The sequence below is a fragment of the Berghia stephanieae genome, chromosome 11 (genome assembly GCF_034508935.2).
Source record: "Berghia stephanieae isolate SIO BIC M18660-M18661 chromosome 11, UCSD_Bste_1.3, whole genome shotgun sequence".
In the NCBI taxonomy this organism is placed as follows: Eukaryota; Metazoa; Mollusca; class Gastropoda; order Nudibranchia; family Aeolidiidae; genus Berghia; species Berghia stephanieae.
Genome location: NC_088370.1, coordinates 10,203,470 through 10,230,338, shown reverse-complemented (window position 1 = coordinate 10,230,338; position 26,869 = coordinate 10,203,470). Strand labels below are relative to the sequence as shown.

The 26,869-nt window shown below is 37.3% G+C and overlaps 1 protein-coding gene across 2 annotated transcripts; it reads left to right on the top strand.

Annotated features, from left to right (window-relative positions):
- Positions 1 to 73: 73 nt before the first annotated feature.
- Positions 74 to 25,667, top strand: LOC144956480 (isobutyryl-CoA dehydrogenase, mitochondrial-like). Of its 2 annotated transcripts, none has more exons than XM_078887012.1 (12): positions 74 to 141; positions 4,504 to 4,646; positions 5,748 to 5,848; positions 7,214 to 7,383; positions 8,421 to 8,530; positions 10,333 to 10,409; positions 16,486 to 16,623; positions 18,674 to 18,809; positions 20,134 to 20,231; positions 20,796 to 20,948; positions 23,017 to 23,119; positions 25,284 to 25,479. In XM_078887012.1, exons 2-12 carry the CDS (start codon positions 4,517 to 4,519, stop codon positions 25,337 to 25,339), a joined length of 1,272 nt encoding a protein of 423 aa, XP_078743138.1. In that variant the 5' UTR covers positions 74 to 141; positions 4,504 to 4,516; the 3' UTR covers positions 25,340 to 25,479. The 2 variants fall into 2 exon arrangements, with proteins under 2 accessions (XP_078743138.1, XP_078743137.1); XM_078887011.1 differs by having other exon boundaries at positions 103 to 117; positions 25,284 to 25,667.
- The last annotated feature ends 1,202 nt before the right edge of the window (positions 25,668 to 26,869 follow it).

The window sequence follows — 26,869 nt, the reverse complement described above, 5'->3', positions numbered from 1 at the left end:
CTCTCTCTCTGTACAAGTATTGACTCACTTCATATAAAATCAGGTTCGGTAACTCTCATAAACTATTTTTTTATTTACATCGACACCGAGTTCGAAGGTCTGTGAGGTTATGAATGCGTGTATTTTATTTGACATGCGTTGGTAATGAGTTCATATTTAAGATAATTAAGTTAGTGAAATCTTACCACTTTAGTTTTTTAAATGATATTTGGTTGTCGAAGTAGTAGTATGAGACTGTGACTCTAGTCTAGTGACCAGTACCTAGATGCGGCTATGTTGTTGTGGTCATGTGGTGCTCGCTTACTTTCTCGGATCGGAAGGTCATGAGTCATGGGTTCGAGTCTCGCGCTCGGCGCGTAGTTGAGTCCTTGGAAAAGGCTCTTTACTCACATTCTCTCACCGTACTCAGGTGTAAAATGAGTACCTGGCCGTTAACAGCGTTGTCTTTGTCCGAAAAACTGTAATATCGCCTAACACTAACAGTAACAGGCGTCATAGTCATGTCCCGTCCTCCTTTAGTTACTTAGTTACGTCATGTTAAATTAGGCAGTTTAATGCAACTTGCTCAGCTGCCTGATTCATGACCTGAAACTCGCGTCTAGAAGTTGTGATTGAGAATTACTCACCTGCTGCGGGGGTGCTCGGGAAAACTCGCCTATCTTCGTTGCTGTTGACCAGGGACCCCTTAAAGCACTTTGAGCACATTTAGTGGATATTGGGCTATATAAAGCTCAATTTAAAGAATTTTTATTTTTTTTTTAGATTTAGATAACTCAACTGAACTGAGAGTCGGGAGAGTTTAGTCTAGAGAATCAAAGTTAGATTGATAGGGTAGGGTCTACACTCAAGAGGTAGGCCTAGATAGTTATAGTTGTATCTAGTGGCAGATTAAGTGCCCAAAAAAGCAGGGCTGGTGGAGTCGGTTATTTTTAAACCGACCCCGACTCCGACTCCGACTCCTCAAGCACAGGAATTAATAGGTAATAATATGCAACCAACACTCGCAGCTACTTTTAGCTTTTCCCCAGTATATGTAATATAACAATACAAGCGGCTTCATATTTGAAACTAGGACAAAAAAGGAATTGAAACTAGACAAAAAGGAAACTGAAACTAAGATATGAATAAAACTGTCATTAAGACCAACAAAAAGAGGAAAAGTGAAATTAAGACAATATTGAAACTGAAACCATTTATACTAAAATAAAGTCACTTCTTATGGTCTTATGGTTATCCCACTTTCTAATAACCTAACTTTAACATTGAAGAGTCAGGATCCCCACCCCTCCCTCTAGTCAGGTACGGGTGATTGGCATTGATGCCAACTTAAATGTACAGCACGAGAGCATGAAGGTTGGGGAGGAAAGGGGGTTTTGGAAGCATAGTTCACCTTTAGCTAATACCAATGTAATTTTTTTCAAATTCTATAGGTATGGATACTATCTATATCAAAAACCGTTAGGGAAGTAGACAACTGTGGGGAGTGAACCCGAGACTCAGGGAAGTGTACATCAGTCGGGAGTGAACCTGAGACTAAGGTTATCGCCCGGTTTCGGCGGGTTTCGTAAAAAAGAATTAGTGCTTTATTACGAAACCCGACAATATCCAGCAAAGTTATGGGAAGTAGACAACTGTGGGGAGTGAACCCGAGACTCAGGGAAGTGTACATCAGTCGGGAGTGAACCTGAGACTAAGGTTATCGGCGGGTTTCGTAAAAAAGAATTAGTGCTTTATTACGAAACCCGCCAAAACCCGACAATATCCGGCAAAGTTATGGGAGTTTGACAACAGTGGGGGGTGATCCTGGGAATCAGGGCGGTGTACACCAGTGGGGAGTGAACCTGGGACTGTAAAAAGGATATCAGTGGGAAATAAACCTGGGACTAAAGGGAGATGGATACCATAGAAAGTTGATAGTTGGATATGGGAGTTGAGTACCAGAGGAGAATGAACCTGACACTATAGGAGATGGGCGCCAGTGTGGAGTGAACCTGGGACTCAGGGAAGTGCACACCAATTTGGAGTTAACCTGGGACTGTGGGAGATGGATAACTGTGGGTATCCGAGCCGAACTATAGGAGTTGGGTACCAGAGGAGAATGAACCTGACACTATAGAAGGTGGGCGCCAGTGGGGAGTGAACCTGGGAGTCAGGGAATTGCACACCAGTGGGGAGTTAACCTGGGACTGTGTAAAAAGGATATCAGTGGGAAATAAACCTGGAACTAAAGGGAGATGGATACCATTGAAAGTTGAAGCCTGATATGGGGGTTGAGTACCAGAGGAGAATGAACCTGACACTATAGGAGATGGGCGCCAGTGTGGAGTGAACCTGGAACTCAGGGAAGTGCACACCAATTGGGAGTTAACCTCGGACTGTGGGAGATGGATAACTGTGGGTATCCGAGCCGAACTATAGGAGTTGGGTACTAGAGGAGAATGAACCTGACACTATAGAAGGTGGGCGCCAGTGGGGAGTGAACCTGGGAATCAGGGAATTGCACACCAGTGGGGAGTTAACCTGTGAATATCTAAAAAAGGATATCAGTGGGAAATAAATCCGGCTTCAACTCCCAATGGTATCCATCTCCCTTTAGTCCCAGATTTATTTCCAACTGATATCCTTTATACATATTCCCAGGTTAACTCTCCACTGGTGTGCAATTCCCTGAGTCCCAGGTTCACTCTCCACTGGCGCCCACCTCCTATTGTGTCAGGTTCATTCTCCTCTGGTACCATACTTTCGTATTCGGCTTCAACTTTCAATGTTATCCATGTCCCTTTAGTCCAAGGTTTGTTTCCCACTGATAACCTGTTTACATAGTCCCAGGTTCACTCCCCACTGGCGCTCACCCCCTATAGTGTCAGGTTCATTCTCCTCTGGTACCAAGCTCTCATATCCGGCTTCAACTTTCAATGATATCCATCTCCCTTTAGTCCCAGGTTTATTTCCCACTGATATCCTGTTTACATAGTCCCAGGTTCACTCCCCACTGGCGTCCACCTCCTATTGTGTCAGGTTCATTCTCCTCTGGTACCAAACTCTCATATCCGGCTTCAACTTTCAATGGTATCCATCTCCCTTTAGTCCCAAGTTTATTTCCCACTAATATCCTGTTTACATAGTCCCAGGTTCACTCCCCACTGGCGCCCACCCCCTATAGTGTCAGGTTCATTCTCCTCTGGTACCAAACTCTCATACCCGGCTTCAAATTTCAATGGTATTCATCTCCCTTTAGTCCCAGGTTTATTTCCCACTGATATCCTTTTTTACATATTCCCAGGTTAAATCCCCACTGGTGTGTAATTCCCTGAATCCCAGGTTCACTCCCCACTGGCGCCCACCTTCTATAGTGTCAGGTTCATTCTCCTCTGGTACCAAACTCCTATAGTTTGGCTCGGATACCCACAAGTTATCCATCTCCTGGTGTGCAATTCCCTGACTCCCAGGATCACCCCCCACTGTTGCCAAACTCCCATAACTTTGCCGGATATTGTCGGGTTTCGGCGGGTTTCGTAATAAAGCACTAATTCTTTTTTACGAAACCCGCCGAAACCCAGTCCCAGGTTCACTCCCCAATGGTGCACACTTCCCTGAGTTCTAGGTTCACTCCCCACTGCCACCTACTTCCCATAACTTTGTCGGAATTCGTCAGGTTTCGGCAGGTTTCGTAAAAATGACACACCCATAAAAATGCAATGTCTGAAAGTGGTAAGGAGTCGGAGTCGGGACTTCTAAAACCGACTCCGACTCCGACTCCGACTCCACCCTCAAACAACCGACTCCTACCGACTCCGACTCCGACTCGCCAGCCCTGCAAAAAAGACAAACTTATCTGGACACTGGTTAATGAGAGAGGTCCCTGCCGCCGTCTTGATTTGTTTACACTGACCATGGCCAGATGGTTTAAAGTTAAAGGGTTCAAGACTAAAAACTTTTTCTCTTTTTTTCGGTTACCTGTGTTATTTGTATCAAGCAACCAAAAAATGTAGCCATTTAAAAAAAAATGTTGCCAAAATTTTTTTATTTTTTAAAATTTAGAAATCAATTCTGAAATCCGATACCACTGTGACAGATGAAGAAAATGATTGTCAAAAAGAAAAAATAGATAATAAAAAAAAATAATAAAAAAAGAAAGAATGAAAATAATTTTTTAAAAGTAAAAGGAACAAAACTTACCTTAAACACGATACCACTGTGACAGATAAAAAAGAAGATTATCAATTTCCTGCTGTGGACTTTTGCCGTATATTTTTCGCCACATGAATCATCCAAGTGTGAGTCCCACTACCAACACCATGTTTTTTGTTGGGTTTTTTTCAGTGAAAATGCAATCTTGTGTGTAAGATAAAAATGGGTTTCCTATACTTGACACACTTAAAACTCGGCATGATTAATAGCTATCTAGACCCAATCTGATTGGTTCACCTTTTATTCTTTTTATGCCTTTCATCACAGAATGCATATATATTCATTTTTTCATTGATTTTTTATTTCTACTAGAATTCCACACAGTATGATGACTCACCTCATGTTGAGGAGAAGTGTCCCAAGACTTCTTGGTCAGTGGATCATGCCACGATTATGCCCAAATCCTACAGTATCATCATCAAGGTCTATGATGACAACTGGAAACTCAATAGACCGTATGTAACACAACGACTTCAATGTGATATAATTGACTATTTTCTTTTACTATAATATTATAATATGTAGAGACCTCTGACTGATACATGTAAAGCGCATTGAGCACATTAAGTGGGTATTGCACTATATAAAAACTCAATTATTTTTTATTTGTGTGTTAGATATTTAATAATTTGAACCAGCAATATGCACCGAATGTTGTCAAATTAATAAAATAATGAATTTTGGTTGAATAACTCTGAAAAATGTTTTTGATGCATGAAAGTAACAAAGAGCATTTAAAGGATTTTTTTATTTTTTAAACAATTCGATACAAATATAACTGCTGAAATGTCGTGTTTAATGTTACAATTTTTCAAACTTTTAATTTATAACGACAAGTCAAGTTGGAGTTCAGTTGGTGTGAAAAGGTGCCAGACTTGAATGTTTAAAATTGATCAGCACATTTTGAAGTAAAGGATCGGTCTTGATTAATTGCACCAGTCATTGGCAGAGACAATTAGAAATATTGATAATTTGCTGATGGTTTTTTAGTGCAAAATAATAAGGCTTATCATTTGATAGTTTATTCTATGTATGCTTAAAAAATGTGACCCATCGTCTCAAAGTGGTATCATGTCGGAATGAGCAAGGAGCTAGGAATTGACTTGATAGCCACAAATATCAAACTTGGGATTCATTTTTATTCGTTCTGATGGAAATGAAGTGGAATTATTTTTTTTACATTGAAAACAATTCGTAGTTCGTATTTCTTACAATTTTGATTCTAAATTCAATTTTTGGGGTCCAATTTATCTTGACATAATACCAATTTGAGACAGTGGGTCATATATAGTTATCACTCCTTATATTTAAAAGTTTATTATTAATCTTATTAGATGATCTGTAGTTGTAATGACAAATGTTACAATGTATACTCCTTTTTAAAAAAAATATTTTGATTTATGTATGATCTTCAATCTTCAGTGGCTTGTATTTGCAAAAAAAAGGCCCCATGGGCCAATCATTGCAAAATGTTCAGTTACAGTCCAGCCAAAACAGGGAGCAGTCACAGATTACACATATATACATGTATCATTGTTAATTTGTTTTTCTTCCAGTCTCAAATGGACTCAATGATAGCCAAAGAGAATTTCAAGCCATGGCTTTAGACTTTGCCCAGCGAGAATTAGCTCCTAATATGAAATTATGGGATGAACAGGTACTGTCTGCTTTGACCGAACGAGTAACATGGGTTAGATTTGCAGTTGTTTCAAACATTTACATTTTTTTCCCTTCCTCAGAATTTCAAATTGGTAAAATTATTAAAGCACCTGAAATACCATCGTCATTTAAAGAAGAAGAGCATGAAGAGGAGAAAATGATGATGATGATGACAATGAAGATGATATTGATGGTGTCAAGTAAATAGGGAGAGTTAGATAAATTAACCATTTTGTGTTCAGATTAGTTTTAGGAATGTTCTAAACTTGTTTCAGTTAGCCGAGCAATATGAATGTTTCTCACCCCCCTCTGTTTTGTTTTTTTTCATCGACTGCATTTTGCTTGTCAAATTCAGTTTTGATTGTCCAGGAAAATGTCTATTTGGCCATATTTTATTTACTGTTAGGTTAAGTTTTTAAAAAGGGCAAAGGCACATATGTGACCTTCTGCCTCTAATCGGTATCATATCGTGGTGATCCAGATTAAAGTGGTAATTATTTTATTTACAAAGTTTGACGCCTCATTAGTTAATGAAACTTCATTTATTTTTCATAACGGGACACTAAATCAAGTAAATTTTCATAGTTCAGACCTTAAAGTAAATTCTCATTATCTGGTTCATCCCGAGATGATACAGATTAGGGGTTGCGTATGATTTCCCCCGCCCCTCTTCTGATACAATTTATGTATTTCACAACGTCTGGACAAGATATATATAAAGGATGACCACCAATGTTAATTCATACTGTGTTAAGCAGAGATCTCAAACACGTATAATGTCAACATATAATAGATCAAATGGAAGGCCTTCTGTCTGTAAAATCTATAGTAGAGGACTATGATAAGATAAGATATACTTTATTGATCCTGAATGGAAATTAGAATGGACTATGGAAAATGGGGGGGGGGGGGGGGGGGGGGGGGATCCCACACAGAACAGGCGGTCAAGGCATATTGAATTGTATGACTATGTGGTCTAGTGGTATAACACTCGCTTTCAGATCGGAAGGTCCTGGGTTCGAGCCTCACTCTGCGCATAGTTGAGTCCTTGGAGAAGGCTCTTTACTCACATTCTCTCACTGTACTCAGGTGTAAAATGAGTACCTGGCCGTTTACAGTGTTGCCTCAGTCTGGAAAAAATTGTAATATTGCCCAACAGGCGTCATGTCCCGTCCTACATGTTAAATGTTGCTGTTGGCCCTTTGTAAAGCGCTTTGAGCTCATTTAGTGGATATTGCGCTATATAAAGGCTCATTTTAAAAATAATAAATTTTATGACGAGGGAGTGAAAGGTGTTAAATAAGTAAGTAGAATACAAGTTGTGTACAGAGTTGATTTCATTTCCATTTTTATTTTATCTTAGGAAATATTTCCCGCTGATACGCTGAGAAAAGCAGCCAGTCTCGGGTTTGGTGCCATCTACTGCAACGAGTCCTTTGGAGGAACTGGTCTCACTCGCCTAGATTCCTCAGTCATCTTTGAAGCTCTTTCAACTGGCTGTTGTAGCACCACGGCTTACATCAGTATACACAAGTAAAAACTAACTTTATCATTGTGTCATTGTCATTATTGCTTATCACCATCGTCATCTTCATCATTATTACAATTCATATATCCCATTCATTTTCACCATCATCGTCAATATCATCATCATCATTACCAGGAGATGTGAATAATTGTGTAGTTTGAATTCAGTTCAATTGATTCAATTTTCAAGTACTATCAGAAAATATAAGTAGAAAAAGAATTTTAAGATATTTGAAATCAAGGTACATCAAATGATAACCTTTGGATAGGATTTGGATAAATGTACTTTCCACCAGATCTGACAGACCAATCTTTCCAATCATTATTGGGTGGACAGGAGGTTGGGGAATAATCTCGACCTCACCCGGAATCGATCTAACTCCCTTTGCATGTGAAGAGAGTTCTCTACTGAATGAGCTATCAGAGCCCCCTACCTCGAGAAAAGATTGAGATATTCCGGGCATGAGCCCCAGATCAGTACACAAAGTGAGCAGTGGGGGCCAAGTTTCGTTCTAATAAAAACAAAGTGAAATCCAGACAATAGGGTTTGAATGGAGTATCCATGATGTCTTATCCACTCATCGATTTCACCACCAATGTAAACTTTCTTATATTTTGTTAAAAAGAGAGATCAAAAATGTCATCAACCATCATTCATTGTATTGCATATAATTTTAAAGCTTTATTTAATCTCCTTTTTCATTTACTCTATGCGCGGCTATGTTGTCTAGTGGTATGACACTCGCTTTCGGATCGTAAGGTCCTGGGTTCGAGCCTCGCACTCGGTGCATAGTTGAGTCCTTTGAGAAGGCTCTTTACTCACATTCTCTCACCGTACTCAGGTGTAAAATGAGTACTGGGCTGTTAACAACGTTGCCTCTGTCCGAAAAAATTGTAACATCGCTTAACAGGCGTTGTCTCATCCTAAATGTTAAATGTTGCTGTTGGCCAGGGACCCCTTGTAAACCGCTTTGAGCACATTTATTGGATATCTCGCTATATAAAAGCTCAATTTTTTTTTTTTTGCTCCCTTTCTTTCTCAGCATGTGTGCTTGGATGGTGGACACCTTTGGTAGTGACGAACTGCGAGAGAAGTGGATACCAAAACTTGCTACCATGGAAGCATTCGCTTCCTATTGCCTCACAGAACCAGGTAAAGTTGTCATGTAGATTTTGAAGAAAGTTTCTATTGAAAAGTAAGATGGAATTCAGATCTGCTGCTTAAACAAAAGTTAGTACCGATTATAGTTTTGTAAAAGATGCCAAGATACATAAGACCGTTAGATAAAATAATTAATAAAATAAAATTCATCCCATAGGGAACATTTTTGTTGTGGGAAAATACTACTCTTAAATCAAAGCCCTATCCCCACTGGGTGAAAATCTTTTTGAATTTTTAAAATCCATTTATAAATAAAAAAGTTATGCAGTGTCAAAGGTGTCATTTATTTGGATGACCCCAAAGAGAGAAAAAACTCGGAAAATATGGGAAGCTTTTTCTGTGTTTTTTCTGGTTTGTGGCTGTATCTCTTTTAATACGTTGAATTAAAGATTGAAACTTGGCAATTTTATGGCAAATTTATCAGAAAATATGATGGAGACACCAGAAGAGTTCTAACTTGTATAGTTTTAGAGCTGTATGGCTAGGGTCAACCATAATTTTGTTTAAAAATATACATATTGATCACTTAGAAATGCCTGCTAAATTATTATCAATCAAAAAAGTCCTGTGAGACTGTGGCTTATGTTATTTCTAGTAGTTATTTGAGAGAGAGAGGGAGCGAGAGAGAGAGAGAGAGAGAGAGAGAGAGAGAGAGAGAGAGAGAGAGAGAGAGAGAGATATGTGTTAATCCACTGTGAGGAAAAGAGAAATTAGACAAGTCTATTTCAAAAGGGACAAAGAGTGTTAAAAAGTCAAATTATCCACTGATTATTAAAACAACATGCAATATTTGACGATTTAACACCCCTATTACATAACAATGAACAAAATCCCTTTAAAAAGCGAGCGAGAGTTTGTGTCCTCAGACAGCGTGAGCACATCTGCCAGATAGCCTCGCATGTGGCCAAATATGTAACTTATTTTTAAAAAATTAAATTTTATTCATTTATTTTTGTCTCAGTGACATTTATCTTCGTCAATTCAATTTTTGTTTGTTAAAATTCAATTCGTTTTAAGGGGGTCAGTCTTAGTGGTGAGACCATATGATTTTCTATTTAGCCAATTTTGGTCAGGTGAAAGTCTAGCCACCATCTGGCAGCCTTGCCTTTCTGACGTCATTTTCATGTCGAGTGATGGGGGGGGGGGGGGGGGGGGGGGGGGGCAAAATGGCCGTCTCCTCTTTTCATTCATTTTAGTGCAAATTGGGTTGATGTTTTGTGATAATACGTGAAAAGTACTTATCATAACTCAATGAATTTTGAAACATAAATAGAAGAAAAGTCCATATATAACCTTAATAACTGCGAAATCTCTCCTCTTGGTAGTTTTAGAAATATTTTACTCCAAAGAGTAAACATCTGTTTTTAACGGTCTTCTAGTAATCGCACGAGTTTTGCGTTTGACATAATTTAGAATGACCTCTTTTCTAATTGTATACCAACTTTCAGTCATATTTATCGATAAACGGCGGTGTAATTAATTTTTTAAAATAGCATACACGCAATCGCTGTGTCCCATATTTTGCCTGCCTTGAATTTGAGTCATTTCAACACCCAAATCGAGGCCCAATGATTTCAGCAAGAGTAAGACCATCATTGCTACTTTGTTACTAAATAATTCACTGTACCACTGAGTCGATGATCCCATACATCTTTTCCTGTTCTATTTTTAGTCATCATAATGTTTACTTTTTCTCATCATGTTAAGTTTTTCTTTTGATATTAAACAAAAATGGGGGAAAATCATAAAAGTTTGTTTTTTTTTTGTTTGTTTTTATTTATTATTGTTTTCAGGAGCAGGCAGTGATGCAGCATCTCTGATTACTTCTGCAAAGAAAAGTGGAGATGAATACATATTGAATGGGGCAAAGGTAAAGTGGAAGTTTTTGAAATTTACCATTTCTAGTATGGTCTCTGTCAGGCATTGTTTTTTTTTTTTGGGGGGGGGGGGGGGGGGGTTTCCCAGTTGCAGTTATTTTTGCTTCTTAAATTGATTCTCTGGGTCTTATTCTTATTATTAAGATCAACAAATTTTGTGGTAAGGGGGGGGGGGGGGGTAGTTTTGTAGAGGATGCCATAATAATAGCACGGATGGCTTGTAGAAAGTAGTAAATAATAAGGATAATGATTACAAGGTAACAAAAGACGTCTGATGGTTTTCAGGTTAAAATAGAACAGGAAGTTTTTATTGAAGAAGTGAAAGTACATAAAACTGGTTTCTGTGGAAAGAAGAGTTCCATTAGTGGGGGTATGTGAATCCGTAGTAAATACAAGTTGATGAGATAGTAGAACAATAATCATACTGTAAGGTGAGGTTACATACTCTAACACGTTTTAGGTCCCTATTGTATTTGTTTGTTTTCTTTATTTTTTTATGTATTATAAGTTCTTCTTCTTCTTCTAGGTTCCATGCCTGGTCCAGGCTTCGGATACTGCATGAATTATCTCTCTCCATTCCTCCCTGTCTCTTGCTTTTTCAAACAGCTCTTGGATTGTTAGGTTGGTGAAGCCCTTCAGTTGGTCTATGAGTGTTTTTCTTTGTCTCCCCCGGGTGCGTTTACCAGGTATTTTTCCACAACTTGCCAGGTATTCATTCTTATCTTTCCTTACTATGTGTCCGAAAAAGGATAGTTGTCGATCCACTATTAAGGGCATTAGTTTCCTTTGTTGGTATGTTTGTTTTAGCACTTCTTCGTTCGTTTTGTGTGCAGTATACGATATTCTCTGCATCCTTCTCAAGCACCACATTTCAAAAGCTTCAATGTTCTTTTGTGTTTCTGCATTTGTAGTCCAGCTTTCGCATCCGTATAACAAGATTGGCCACACGTAGCACTTCAAGACTCGGAATCTAATCCCGAACGACATCTGTTTGTTTTTCAAAATGTTTCCCAGGTCCATGAAGGCCTGTTTGGCTTGAGTTATTCTTGCTCGTATGTCTCGGTTACATCTTCCATCTGTTGTCACTATTGAACCTAGGTATTTAAAACTTTCTACGTTGGTAAGCTGCTCGCCGTGAATCGTTATATTGCAGGTGTTGTTGTTTTCGGGGTTTTTCTGTATTACCATGCATTCTGTTTTGGTGATATTCACTTCCATTCCCTTGGCTTCACTATCTACTACCACTTTGTCAACAATCTTTTGAAGTTGGATTTCTGATGTTGCAATGAGTACCGTATCGTCTGCGTATCTTATATTATTTATGTTATGACCTCCTACTTTTATTCCCTCCATATTATTTATGCCCCTCATGATTGTTTCTTGGTATAGATTAAACAGATCTGGTGAGGCAACACACCCTTGACGGACTCCTTTCTTAATAGGAATGGAATTTCCTGTAGAGTTTCCGATTTTGATAGATGCCTGCTGGGTGTAGTATAATGTTTGCATGAGTCTGAGGTCTTTCTCATCAGCGCCAATGGAGTGCAGTTGTTTTAGTATTTCTTCGTGGCGTACTCTATCAAAAGCTTTTTTGTAGTCGACAAAACAGAGGTATAGTGGGGTCTGAACCTGTATAGCTCTTTCACTTAAAACACGGAGGAGGTATATTGCGTTCCTTGTCCCTCTGTCAGGTTGGAATCCATATTGTTCTTCTGCGATTTCGGGGTTAATCTTATTCCTTAGCCTGTTGATAATTATACGCAACAGTATTTTGTTGATGTGACTTATTAAACTTATAGTTCTAAAATTTTCGCATCTGACTGCACCTGCTTTCTTTGGTATTGCTATGAAAATAGAGTTACAGAGATCTTCTGGAATTTTCCCAGTATTGTATATATTGTTGAATAATATGTGAAGTTCATCAATCGCTAGATCTCCTAGGCTTTTTAATACCTCTACAGATATTTCATCAGGGCCTGTTGCTTTACCATCCTTCATTCGTTCCATGGCATGTTCAATTTCACTTTTGGTGATGTTTGGTCCGCTTAATGGTTCTTTGAATTTCAGTGGTGGTTCATTTCTATTTGGATCAGTGTACAGTTCGCCTATGTATTCTACCCATCGGCTTTCTATATGTTGTTCTTCAAATAGCAGTTCCCTTGTTTGTTTTGGATACAACTTCCTGCTGCTTTGCTTTTCCTTTTCCCTGATAGTTCTTTTATTCTTTGGTGAGCTTGTTGGGGGTTGGGTTTGTATTCTCTTTCGATTTCGCAGCATTTCCAGTCTAGATAGTTCTCGTGTGCCTCGATGCATTTGGATTTAATGTGGTTGTTCAATGTTTGGTATTCTGCAGACCCTCTGTTGCATTTTCGTCTTTCTTCAAATAGGTTTAGAATTTCATTTGTCATCCATTCCTTTTTGCTGTTTGTTTGAGCTATTGGTAAATGCTTTTCTGTAGTTGCTTTGACACACTTTTGGAATATATCAAATTGTTTTTCACATTTTTCGTTATCAGGTTCACTTTGGCTTTGTATCATGAGTGCATTTTCAAATTCTTCTCTCATTTTTGTTTGTATGCCATTGTCTTTGCATAACCTGTAATCCCTCTTTATTCTACCAGCTGTTCTCTGAATAGCTTTAAACTTTATCCTTACTGTACAAACAACTGGGACATGGTCACTGTCTACATCGGCGCCTGGGTAGGTTTTGCAATTTAATATGCCATTTCTGAATCTTGATGATACTGCTATAAAGTCTATCTGGTTCCTTGCTCTGTCCCCTGGTGATTGCCATGTCCAGGTTCTTCTTGGGTGTTGTTATAAGTTAGAACACTTTAAATATTAGACGTCAAACAAATCCATAAGCTAGCAGAAAAGCTTGCATATATTATCAAAACAATTTTCACAATATTAATCGCAATAACAAAAAAAAACAAATAACTGTGGACTTGTATTTTTAAAAATAAAAAAAGACTCAAAACAAACAGCCATACCTATTAGTAGACAATTGGATTCAATAGTCTGATGTCACGTCGCCCAGCAACGGCGGCCATCGTGGTTCTAAACAAAGAAAATCTGTACTTTTTATTCTTCATGCTGGCTAGAACATTTCATATGTCTTGTGATCAGAATTTGTAAAAGTCAAAACATGATCAGATTTATAATGATTTGTTTCTTTTCCTCTGGATACGCTTTTATGCTCGTCGGAGAAATATTTCAAAAGGGCGTCCGCCATTGTTCCAGTAGTTTAGACCCAGTTACTAAGTTACCATACGTCATTACGAGGGAAGTGACGTTACGACTGTTGAAGGGTATTGATACCGGTCCCAAAAGAAAGAAGAAAAAAAATCATCTGAGGGTTTTGCTTGGTGTGGAATCTTTCAGGCTCTGTCCTCTCTTTCCAAGGCTAGACTCAGGCTTCAATGTGGAGTTTTACAGTCGCAGTCATGTTGAACTGTAGTGCAGGTTCTCACGAGCCTCTGTGTCAATGTAAAAATAGTCCTGGAGTTTTTAGCTGAGGGGAAACAGTCAAATGTTTGGTGGAATCCTATCCTGGTGTATGTATGAGACTTTTAGGTGATCTCAAACTAATTGCACTGAATAGTGTGCTCTTGGAATCTACATCTGTTCCCTATTTGAATCAGTCCCCATCAGATTTATAATGGGTTTTTTTCCTCTGGATACGCTTTTATGCTCGTCGGAGAAATATTTCATAAGGGCGTCCGCCGTTGTTCCAGTAGTTTAGACCCAGTTACTAAGTTACCATACGTCATTACGAGGGAAGTGACGTTATGACTGTTAAAGCGTATTGATACCGGTCGCAAAAGAAGAAAGAAAAAAAATCATCTGAGGGTTTTGCTTGGTGTGGAATCTTTCTGGCTCTGTCCTCTCTTTCCAATGCTAGACTCAGGCTTCAGTGTGGAGTTTTACAATCGTAGTCATCGCTGAACTGCAATGCAGGTTCTTACGAGCCTCTGGTCAGTGTAAAAATAGTCTTGGAGTCTTTAGCTGAGGGGAAACAGTCAAATGTTTAGTATTAGTTTTGGGAGATATTTTTTGTTTCCTTGTAATTCATCCCTCTGTTATGCACAGTATTATTTTTCCCTTTACATACGTATGATTCGTAACCAACTGACTGTGTTCCTCTTGGCAGGGACCTGTATTTATGTCTGGATGAGACATTTAGTGATCTCAAACTACATCTGTTCTCTATTTGAAGCTATTCCCCTTTGTCTTGCCTTGTCTTGGGTGCTTTAATTGTAATTCTAGAACTTTTTACTATCCCATTTTCTTCCTTTTTACTGGCGCTGACATGGCCTAATATGTTGCAAGCGCCGTAAAACCCTTAAAAACAAAGACTCAGGAGGCTTCAATGGAGTTTTACAGTCCTAGTCCTAGTCATGCTGAACTGTAATACAGGTTCCCATGAGCCTCTGTGTCAATGTAAACATAAAAACGTGTATAATCCTGCAGGAATGCCCATGAGTGTTTACAATTTCCACATCTTGATGTAAAAAACTTTTTTTTAAATTGAGCTTTTCTATAGCGCAATATCCACTTAACGTGCTCAAAGCGCTTTACAAGGGGTCCCTGTCCAACAACAACATTTAACATTTGGGACAAGATATGATGCCTGTAAGGCGATATTATAATTTTTTTTTCGGGCAGAGACAACGCTGCTAACGGCCAGGTGCTGATTTTATACCCGAGAACGATGAGAGAATGTGAGTAAAGAGCCTTTTCCAAGGACTTAACTATGCGCCGAGTGAGGCTCAATTGGTAGTGTGACCATATGTATTCCTTTCTTTTTTCCAGGATACCTTTACTTGTAGTTCTAGAATTTTCCATATTCTTCCTTTTTACTGGCGCTGAAATGACCTAAATGTGTCACAAGTGCAGTAAAACCCCTTAAAAACAAAAACAATTAAAGTGGTCATCAAGATTGTTTTTTAACTTATTGACATATTTTGAATCTAACACATGTTCTGGTAGATTGTTTCATATATCAGTTACACTTTGGATTGTTTCATACACCAGTTACACTTTGGATTGTTTCATACACCAGTTACACTTTTGATTGTTTCATACACCAGTTACAGGATTGTTTCATACACCAGTTACACTTTGGATTGTTTCATATACCAGTTACACTTTGGATTGTTTCATACACCAGTTACACTTTCGATTGTTTCATACACCAGTTACACTTTGGATTGTTTCATACACCAGTTACACTTTGGATTGTTTCATATACCAGTTACACTTTGGATTGTTTCATACACCAGTTACACTTTCGATTGTTTCATACACCAGTTACACTTTGGATTGTTTCATACACCAGTTACACTTTGGATTGTTTCATACACCAGTTACACTTTGGATTGTTTCATACACCAGTTACACTTTCGATTGTTTCATACACCAGTTACACTTTGGATTGTTTCATACACCAGTTACACTTTCGATTGTTTCATACACCAGTTACACTTTGTCTAAAGAATTTTTTACATTTTGGCTTGAACAGTTTGAATAAGTGGCCTCTCGTTTTATTTTCTTGCACAAGGGGCAGTGTGGCACAGCAGTAAGGTCTTTGCTTCGTATCCGAAAGGTACCGACTTCGATCACCCGCCGCTGCGCTGTATGGCCTTGAGCAATTCACCTGGCCCTAGCTCAATTTGCAGTGCTGCACTGCGGCTGACACCCGGGTTATTCCAGACTTCCCTTGAAATAGACCCTAGAGACGAATTACCTCTTTGGCATGAATAAAGGGAATTTTTATTTTATTTTCTTTTTCATTTGTTATAGTTCTGGGGGGAAGAAATCTATAGAATGATAGCTCTATAAACCTAATATATTGTGAGATTTTGATGTGCATGAATCTAGAGTACTTGATTATATAAAGAGCCTGAATTATCACAGTATGCCCTGGTGATGCAGTGAACAAGGACCTGCTGCAGAAACAATGTTGTAGGCAAAGTAAGAGGTGAGAATACTGTGATAAACGCAAAATTTACTCTTAAAAAGAAAAATAATCCAGCTTAATCTTTTTTTCCATTTTATTATCACCCAGTGTTTCATCAGTGGAAGTGGAGAAGCAGACGTTTATCTAGTCATGTGTCGTACAGGTGGACCAGGGCCTAAAGGAATTTCCTGCTTGTTGGTTGAAAAGGGGTCACCTGGTCTGTCTTTTGGAGCCAAGGAGAAAAAGGTTGGTTGACGATGTTATATTTGTGTCAGTGCATGACATAATCATTCGGAAGGTGAAACATTGGAATTTCAATTTTTGTTTTTGTTTTTGACATTTTCTGAAAGAATTTGCTCCCCAGAGCATTTTAATATTTATTTGAAGTAAATCAGGTGATTTTTCATGATGGGAAAGGTATCGAGCAATTTTTCTCAAATTTCAAACTTGACTAGCTGAAAAAAATATTTAGAAGTGAAATTAAGCTTTGATATTTCCCGAAGATGTACAAAAAGGGTTGATTTAATCATTTATGACAAAAACTCAATTTTATAAAAATTGACCTTCTAACTAACCTTGGCAACATCTCTGTTCAAACCTTTTCACAATCCGACTGATTATGTCTCATTCACTGTAACATAGGTCAGGTGATTGAATTTTGAAATTATTTGATTTTTGGTAAGAAAGATTTATACCATGAAATTTGTGTTCATACTATTTCATCAAATTGTAACCATAAATCATTTACATAGTTTTACTCATTGTCGGAGCGATGCTTGTATTACAGGGATGCCCTTTTTGTGATGAAAGTTGGAAAACTGGCTTTTTGAAATCTTTCGACTATCATTTTTTTTTTCTTTTGCTGGAGACTTGAATTGTTGGTTTGTTTGTTTGATTGTGCGGCTATGTGGTCTAGTGGTATGACACTCACTTTCGGATCGGAAGGTCATAGGTTCGAGCCTCGCTCGGCACATAGTTGAGTCCTTGGAAAAGACTTTTTACTCACATTCTCTCATCGTACTCAGGTGTAAAATGAGTACCTGGTCGTCAACAGCGTTGTCTCTGTCGGAAATAAATTGTAATATCGCCTAACATGCGTTATGTCTCATTCTACAGGTTACGTGTTGATGTTGGACAGGGATCCTTTGTAAAGCGCTTTGAGCACATTTAGTGGATATTGCGCGATATAAAAGCTCTTTTAAAAAAAAAAATTTTTTTAATTGTGGATTTTTGTTTTTTATTTGGGGGGGGGGGGGGGGGTTAAAGATTGAATTATTAGTTGTTTAAAAACAACATTTAACTGAAGCTGGAAGCAAGATCTATATTTATCCTTTTTTTTTAAGGGTAATACTATTTGATGAGGAGAAGCTTTGTGTGAAATATTGTAATATGTTCTCTAGATTCGGCTATGTGGTCTAGTGGTATGACACTCGCTTTCGGATCGGAAGGTCCTGGGTTCGAGCCTCGCACTCTGCGCATAGTTAAGTCCTTGGAAAAGGCTCTTCACTCACATTCTCTCACAGTACTCAGGTGTAAAATGAGTACCTGGTCGTTAACAGCGTAGTCTTTGTCTGAAAATTCTAATATCGCCTAACAGGTGTCATGTCCCGTCCTACATGTTAAATGTTACTGTTGACCAGGGACCCCTTGTAAAGCGCTTTGAGCACATTTAGCGGATATTGCGCTATATAAAGCTCAATTTTGTTATATTTTTTTTTAGGTGAAAAAATTTCAGGCTTTTTTGTTTTTGGTAGAGGTCATCCCTGGTCCTATTACATTGACTGAAGTTTGGAATTTGTGGAATTCTAATATCATTTTTGCTTAAGATTGGGATCAAACTCAAACAGGGAAGTTTTAAGTCAGCAGTGAATGTTAAAAATGGATTTTTGATAATGGTGTGGATGGATAATTAGGCTTTCATTTCCTTTTGAACACATACTGTCCGGCTTTATGGTCTAATTATGGTACGCGCATTAGGGCCAGTAGGTCCTGGGTTTGAGTCCCGCTCTGAACTGAGCAAAGCTGAGTCCTTTGAAAAGGCTCTTTACTCACATTTTCTCACTGTACTCAGGTGTAAATGAGTACTGGTATGTCAACAGCTTTTTTTATCTGTCTAAGATTAATTGTACTTTTGAACCTTTTAGTGGATATTGCGCTATAAATGCTCGTTTTTTTGTTTTTTGTTTTTTTTTTATTGAGGGTTACACCCACTTACGTAAAAAGTATTAAATGATAACTCATTTTTTATGGATACATAGCCCTTATGTTGAACATGATTACTGTTAACCTTTCATAGGTTGGATGGAATTCCCACCCTGCCCGTGTTGTTTCCTTTGACGACTGCCGAGTACCTGCCAGCAATCTGATTGGTGAAGAGGGCAGTGGGTTCAATATAGCCATGAAGGGGCTCAACGGTGGCCGTGTTAATATAGGTCAGTTGATGTACTAAAGTTTCTGTTATTTTGAAGTTTAAAAAGGGGAAGAAGAAGGGGGAAAAAAATTCAAAAGTTTTGGGTATTTTTTTAATATTTAGATCCAGGTAGAAATGATATACAGATGATGATGATGATGAGGATGATGATCCTGGTGATGGTGGTGTTGATTGTGATGAGAATTTTATTTGGAGGCAGCAATGAACAATGGTAATATTATATAATGATGTGCTGAAGGTATTGAAACATTTGAATAGTACAGGGGAAAAACCACAGATGTCCATTTTTGAAATTTTTGTGACTGCCTTCTTTGAATGATATCAGGGCATTTACTATAAACTTTCCCTTTATAAATAGAAACTACAACCATAACTCTTTAATGGTTGTATTTTTTTTTTGTTTGATGTTATTTCTGTAGAGGGGAAATTTAGACGCCTAACATCACTCAAGGGGGCAGTCACGAAAATGTTAAAAACGGGACATCTGTGGTTTTTCCCCTGTACTCTTCCATTTTATTTATCCATATTTATATATTATCTAGATAGCTCAATTGATAGTGTGACGATATGTATTCCTTTTTAAAAAAATCTATCTGTCTTTTGTTGTGCAGTGGCAGTACTTTAAATTTAAACCCTGTTTGGAGGTCATGCAATTTCATTTGATCCTCACCCTTTCTCGAAGGATCGACATAGTCACAATTATATTATATGTCGCTTGGATAGTTTGTGTTGATTTCTGATTTATCGATCAATCTTTGTTTTAAAAAATGTCTTTAATCTGAGCGTTTATAAGGTGCAACAATACATACTCAAAAAGCTTTAGAAGGGGTCCCTAGCCAACAGCAACACTTCAGCATGTAGACATGACGCCTTTTAGCCGATGGCACGGTCTCTTTTTTTTTCCCACAGGTACTCATTTTACATTTGAATTTGAGACTGCTCACAGTATGACAACAAATAGCCCAGGACCTACTAATCCTAGGCGAGTGTCATATCACAAGACCACAAAGTGGATATGTGGTCTTGTGGTATGACGTTTGCTTTCGGATCGGAAGGTCCTGGGTTCAAGCCTTGGAGAAGGCTCTTTACTCACATTCTATTACCATACTCAAGTGTAAAATGAGTACCTGGCCATTAACAGCATTGTCTCTGTCCGAAAAAAATTGTAATATCGCCTTACAGGCGTCATGTCTCATCCTAAATGAGGCTTTGTAAAGCGCTTTGAGCATGTTTAGTGGATATTGCGCAATATAAAAGCTCAATTTTTTTTTTTTTTAAAGCCACACATCTTTTACTATTTCTGCCCATCGTTCTATCCACACTAGCTTCATGTTCCCTTGGCGCTGCCCATGCCTCCATCCAACATGCCAGAGACCACATGAAAATAAGAAAACAGTTTGGCAAGACTTTAGACCAGTTTCAGGTAAGGATTACAAATCTTTTAATTAAAGCTGAGTCTCTTTCAACCTTCCCTGCTCGGATGATCCTGAATACATGATGATAGTTTATATGTATGAATGAGATCCATTTTTAATGTTATAATTAATGCCCAATCTAGTTAGAATCATCCTCCCTCTCCTCGTATAAAAGCTTATGTAACATGAATAAAATTCTTTTTTTTTTTTCTTGATTCAAGAAGTCTTTTATGTTTTCAGTCATTCTATGAGATTTGCTAATTGAGCTCACCCAGCACGCTTGGAGAGTTGAGATAAATAACAATGTGAAATTGAATGTAAGCTTCAACTTAATTACAAAAACAGATCAAATATATGTTTCAGGTTTCCCCTTTATCAACAAAACAGGACGAAACGTTCATTTGATCTGTTTTTGTAATTAAATTGAAGCTTCATTCAATTTCACATTGTTATTTATTTCTTCAAGCTTCGAGCAGCAACATTTACATTTTAAAGTTGAGAGAAAGTTATTGTTTTGCCAACTCGTTAATTTGTTGGTTTTTTTCTTGTTTTTCTCTCTTCCCTACCATTAGTACCTCCAATTCCGCCTGGCAGAGATGGGCACACAGCTCCTGGCATCCAGACTGGTGGTGCGAAACGCAGCCAATGCCATGGATCACGATGACCCCAATGTGGTAGCCCTGTGTTCTATGGCCAAACTATTTGTCACTGAAGAATGTTTCAAGGTAAGGTTAACTCACTCAACCCTAACACCGACTATATCCGTAGTTTAACTAGGTTACTTTTACGCCATGCCTATTTATTACATTTTTCTGAGACAAATTATAGGAGTTGTATCAAAGCTAATGTTTTTCATTTTTACATGTTAATGAATAGTTGAATGAAACTATTTATGTGCACACTCTTTTTAATACAGTTTTTTCATTTTTGAAAAGTAGCAAAAATCTCTAGGATTGAGTGAGTTAATGATATGTGACCTGGCCTCTCAAAGTGAAGTAATGTTGAGATGAAATTTATACTGAAAATTGAAAGTTACAGTCAAAATTACTAGAGATACACGCTTTTAACTTTTTTAAGTTAGTAAAATAGCATTCACTTATTTTAATAAAGCAAATTAATTTCAGTTAGATTTCGTAACTCAGTCTTGAAAATCAGTTTTCAGTGTCTTGTTAATCCCAATTTAATACCCTATGTTGAGGCAATTGGTCACACATATAGGCACGTCCAGTACAAACCGTCTGTTGGGCATTTTCATTGTTTTACTCTTTCATGGATTATGATCAAGTCAGTAGTTCCTTTAATAGAATCATATGCCAGATAATTTGAACTGATCCTTTATGGTTAAAGGGCAAAATATTTATTATTATTTTTAAATTAAAAAATATAAGCATCAACCATGCCTCGTGAAAACCGTGAAGTTAGGATTTGTAAATAAGTTTAATGATAGGATAATAAATATTCCTTATCTAAATAACCTAAGAATGGCCAAATGTGACTTAAAAAGCAACACAGATTTCTTGCGCACCGCAGAGGATCGTGATTCGTGGAGACGGCTGACCGTCAACGTGCTCAAGAATACAAGCCACGATGGATGATGATGATGAATAAATATTCCTACCTTACTCTATGACATGAAAACCACCATCTAATACTGTTGAGCTCTTGTAACAAAATATTTTTTTTAAAAAGCTTTAATAAACACTCTGACAACTCTTACATCAGCAAACAACAAGCAACTGGTATTTTCCATACGAGTCTTGAAGTCCTGCATTAGGAATTTCAAACAAGCTGCCAGCGTGACCTTGGAAGTGTGACCTTGGAAGCGTGACCTTGGAAGTGTGACCTTGGAAGCGTGACCTTGGAAGCGTGACCTTGGAAGTGTGACCTTGGAAGCGTGCAACAAGTTTCAAATTTCAAGCGCAGGAGTTCCAAGAACACTTTTATTATATGCTTCCAATGACACTACCTTTAGTAAGTTCACAACCCCAACACACAGAACCAACAAATATAAAAACAGTTTCTTCCCAAGAACAATCAAGGAATGGAACACTCTCCCACCAGAAATCCTAGATATTATCAACAGCAACAAATTTGGTCAACTTTTAAACATTTATCTTTCAACTCAATAATACCATAATGGAGAAAGTCACCACATAATTGTATAAAATCTATAGTGATGGGCAATCCACCTTTTGCAGACTAAGACGTTGAACTTGACTTGAACCTTTATTATATTTGATCAAATTGTATTCTTTTTTTTTACATGGTTTTCGAATGTAACAATTTGGCCTTAAGAATGATTGTTGTTGTCACATTATCATTACACGTAAAAATCGTTTTTATTAAAACCTAGTAAAACTCCAATCGGATAATAGCAACATTTTACAATATTTTTGCTATTAGACTACACAGGGTTATATATGGTTTTCGAGTGTAACAATTTGGCCTTAAGAATGATTGTTGTTGTCACATTATCATTACACGTAAAAATCGTTTTTATTAAAACCTAGTAAAACTCCAATCTGATAATAGCAACATTTTACAATATTTTTGCTATTAGACTACACAGGGTTATATATGGTTTTCGAATGTAACAATTTGGCCTTAAGAATGATTGTTGTTGTCACATTATCATTACACGTAAAAATCGTTTTTATTAAAACCTAGTAAAACTCCAATCGGATAATAGCGACATTTTACAATATTTTTGCTATTAGACTACACAGGGTTATATTGGGGTTTATTCAAAATGAAACGAGTATGCTAAAGAAATAACACTGTCATATTCCATAGATTTGTAATGATGCCATGCAGTTGTTTGGTGGTTATGGCTATCTCAAAGACTATCCAGTTCAACAATTTATGAGGGATACTCGTGTTCATACCATTTTGGAAGGTAAATGATTTTTTTTTTAAACAAAGGATCGATTGTATTTTTATTGACTCTACGAATCCTTGATTATTTGGCTATGAATTCTTTTTTTTTTTTTTTTTTTTTCACTTAAAATTGATATTTATATTGTAAAGTGCCCAGAGCTTGTGTTTTACACGAGAATGAGCGAATGAGCGCTATATAAATGTGTATTATTATTATTATTATTATTATTATTATTATTATTATTATTATTATTATTATTATTATTATTATTATTATTATTATTGATTGACTCATAAAACAACTCTTGTTCTATTTGTTATTTTTCTTCTCATTTCTATTTCTCTCTCAGTCTGTGTCTTCTTTTTTTATTTGCTCTTTTACAAAGTAATTTTTCTTTTTCTTTGATTTTTTTGGGGGTTTTTGTTGTTTTTTTTCCTCTACTGACAGGCATTGTATCATACGCACTTTTTCAGGTAAGTCACCTGGCAGAATGAAAAAATTAAAAATTGAGCTTTATATAGCGCAATATCCACTAAATGTGCTCAAAGCGCTTTACAAGGGGTCCCTGGTCAACAGCAACATTTAACATGTAGGACGGGACATGACGCCTGTTAGGCGAAATTACAATTTTTCGGATAAAGACAACGCTGTTAATGGCCAGGTACTCATTTTACACCTGAGTACGATGAGAGAATGTGAGTAAAGAGCCTTTTCCAAGGACTCAACTATGCGCCGAGCGCGAGGCTCGAACCCAGGACCTTCCGATCCGAAAGCGAGTGTCATACCACTAGACCGCATAGCCGCACATGAAGAACATGAGGTTGGTTTTAAATTAATGGTTGTATGGCAATGTTGACATATTTGCAAATCTGATAACTGCTCACGATTGGATTCAATAGTCTGATGTCACGTTGCCCAGCAACGGTGGCCATCGTGGTTCTAAACAAAGAAAATAGATACTTTTCATTATTCGTGCTGGCTAGAATTTTTCATATGTCTTGTGATGAAAATGTGTAAAAGTCATAACATGATCATATTTATAATGGGTTTTTTTCCTCTGGATATGCTTTTATGCTCGTTGGAGAAATATTTCATAAGGTCGTCCGCTGTTGTTCCGATAGTTTAGAGCCAGTTACTAAGTTACCATGGGTCATTATGAGGGAAGTGACGTTACGACTGTTGAAGCATATTATGGGCTTGATTTAACATTGTTTTAATGGACATTATTTTGCGTTGGCTTGAGAGTATAATTTTCATTGCAGCAATGAGGCCATAACAATTTGGGTTATCAGACCTGCAAGTGATTTCACATTGCCGTGTGGGTCATTGATAGGATATTGTCCAGTGTCTGGGCACAGATTCTTTCCAATCATTGACAATATTCTCAATTTGTTCAAGGCTTCTTTTTCCATGCGCAGTGTTTCTAAATGGTTACTTTCCACCTCTTTGCATAATGAATTTTTTTTTTTTTTGACTGTTTTTTCAGGAGAATTGCTATAACTCTGTTAATAGAGCTTTTGTTTCATGAGCAAAGGGACTGATTTCAAATCTAGATAAAGTCATGTTTTGATCTAATTCTATTGCTAGCTGTAATAGGATTCAATAGTCTGATCTCACATCTACCCCGCAACGAGCAGCTTGGTTTTAAACAAAGAAAATTGGTACTTTTTATTCTTCATGCTGGCTAGAACTTTTTTACATGACATGTGATCAGAATGTTTTTCTCCTCTGGATACACTTTTATTCTCATCGGAGAAGGATTTCATAAGGGCATCCACCATTGTTCCGATGGTTTAGAACCAGTTACTAAGCGTCATTACGAGGAAAGTGACGTCACAACTTTTGAACCGAATTTTGATATCTGGGTCTATTGCTGATCTGCCTACTACTGCGAAGAATTTGTAGAATTCCGAAATTTTGGCTTCAATTTCAGAACTTCATGAGCATCTCTAAGTTATTAAGACTTATTAAAATGAAAGTTGATGCCAGACTGCATAATTTTAAGGCCCAGGTACTCAGTTTACATTTAGAGAGTGGGATTCAAACTCTGGACCTTCCAACCTGAAGGCAAGTCTTACCACTGGACCACATAGCTACCCAAAGTACTTTTTAAAATAATGAATTTCAATTTCCATCATTTTTTTAAAAAATCCATTTTAATACTTAATCTCTCCCATTCCAGGAACCAACGAGGTGATGAGACTGCTTATATCACGTGACATCCTAGCAGAAAGATAATATAATTGTTTAAGAATAGTCAGTAGTTATTTTTATGTACATACATGTATACTCAAATTATAACAGACTGAAAAAGATTGTAATAGATAAGATGTTACCTACGAACCAATTGAATGCTGTGTACAACGTATGTCGGACCTGGACAATTCATTACTGATGATTTGTTGATTGTTATTTTAAGAATCTCATTGATGGAGTTGTGTCATGATTGGTGTCACAAACCAAAAATTCTGTATACAAATAACAAAAATTAAAGTACAAAGCCACATGCGACTTCCCAAACCATGGAAAATAACACTTTATTTATTTATCAACATCGGAAAACAAATTTTAAAAGTTATACCTCATTTTTTGATGATTTGTGAAGAAAAATAAATCTTGTTTGGGGGGGGGGGGGGGAAGATAGGCCTTGTTTACATAGATGGCGCTTTGCTCTGTAACAAACTGGCAGGCCCAATTTGTGATATTATAACCTTCAAAGACTGATGATTTTAATGGTATACGTTTCTCAACAATTAGTTAAATTTACGAGAAAGAGAGACTGTTCAAAGAGACTTCATTTTTTTTATGATTTGTGAAGAAAATTCACCTGCTGAACAGGTCTCTTAAGAATATAACAGAGCTGTTACTTACTTTGCCTGGATTATACGACGTCAACCTGGAAAGGAGAAATTTGAAGATGAGGCTGTGTCAAAAGGTCGTTTTTGTGATATTCAAAAATACTTTGATAATTATGTTATTTGGGGGGGGGGGGGGGGGGGGGGGGGGGAGATTCATTTTCATCAGTTTCTCTGGTTTAAATGATGAAAGTAAAAACTGTCGATCTGGCATCAAAATTAAAGTTGTTATAGCGTTTTAAAGTTTTTTTTAAAGTGCGGACAAAGTTGATACTTAATCCACACTTTTTTTTAAGCGTTTGAGAAACTATTTCTGTTACTTTCTATTGGAACTTGATCACCAATTTTTGGTTTATTTTACATTATTTAAATAATAGACATTGATGAAAAAGGATGTCACAAAAAAAAAAAAAACGACCTTATGGCACAAACGTATATTTGATCATGCCCCATCATCATCATCTTCCTCTTTTTTCTCTAGCAGAATGTAGAAAGCTCACAAGTACGTGTAAACGATTAGTCTTACACATTTGATAACAATCCATCACAATTATACACATAGGTGACGTTCACAAGACAATTGGGGAATTGCATGTTGATAACTTGATAGCGCAGCATCCTTTAAACTTGCTCAAAGCATATTACAAGTGGTCCCCAGCCAACAGCAATGCTTAAAGTAGAATGAGGCATGACCAATGCCTGTTAGACGATATTACAATTAAAAAATTTTTTTTTGTTTTTACAAGAAACAATTTTTACAGCTCATACAGTAAGAGAATGTGAGTAAAGAGTTTTTTCAAAGGACTGAACTTTGTGCCACCCAGAACAGGACTAGAACTAGGAACCCATGGGTCTGAAGGCAAGTGTCATACCACAAGGTACTGTTGACAGAAATTATGAAGTAAATCCTGGG

Coding starts and splice junctions, on each gene's coding strand:
- LOC144956480 (XM_078887011.1), top strand. Junction 10,410..16,485: donor ACATATTGAATGGGGCAAAG/GTAAAGTGGAAG, acceptor ATTATCACCCAG/TGTTTCATCAGTGGAAGTGG. Junction 20,232..20,795: donor AGACTTTAGACCAGTTTCAG/GTAAGGATTACA, acceptor CCCTACCATTAG/TACCTCCAATTCCGCCTGGC.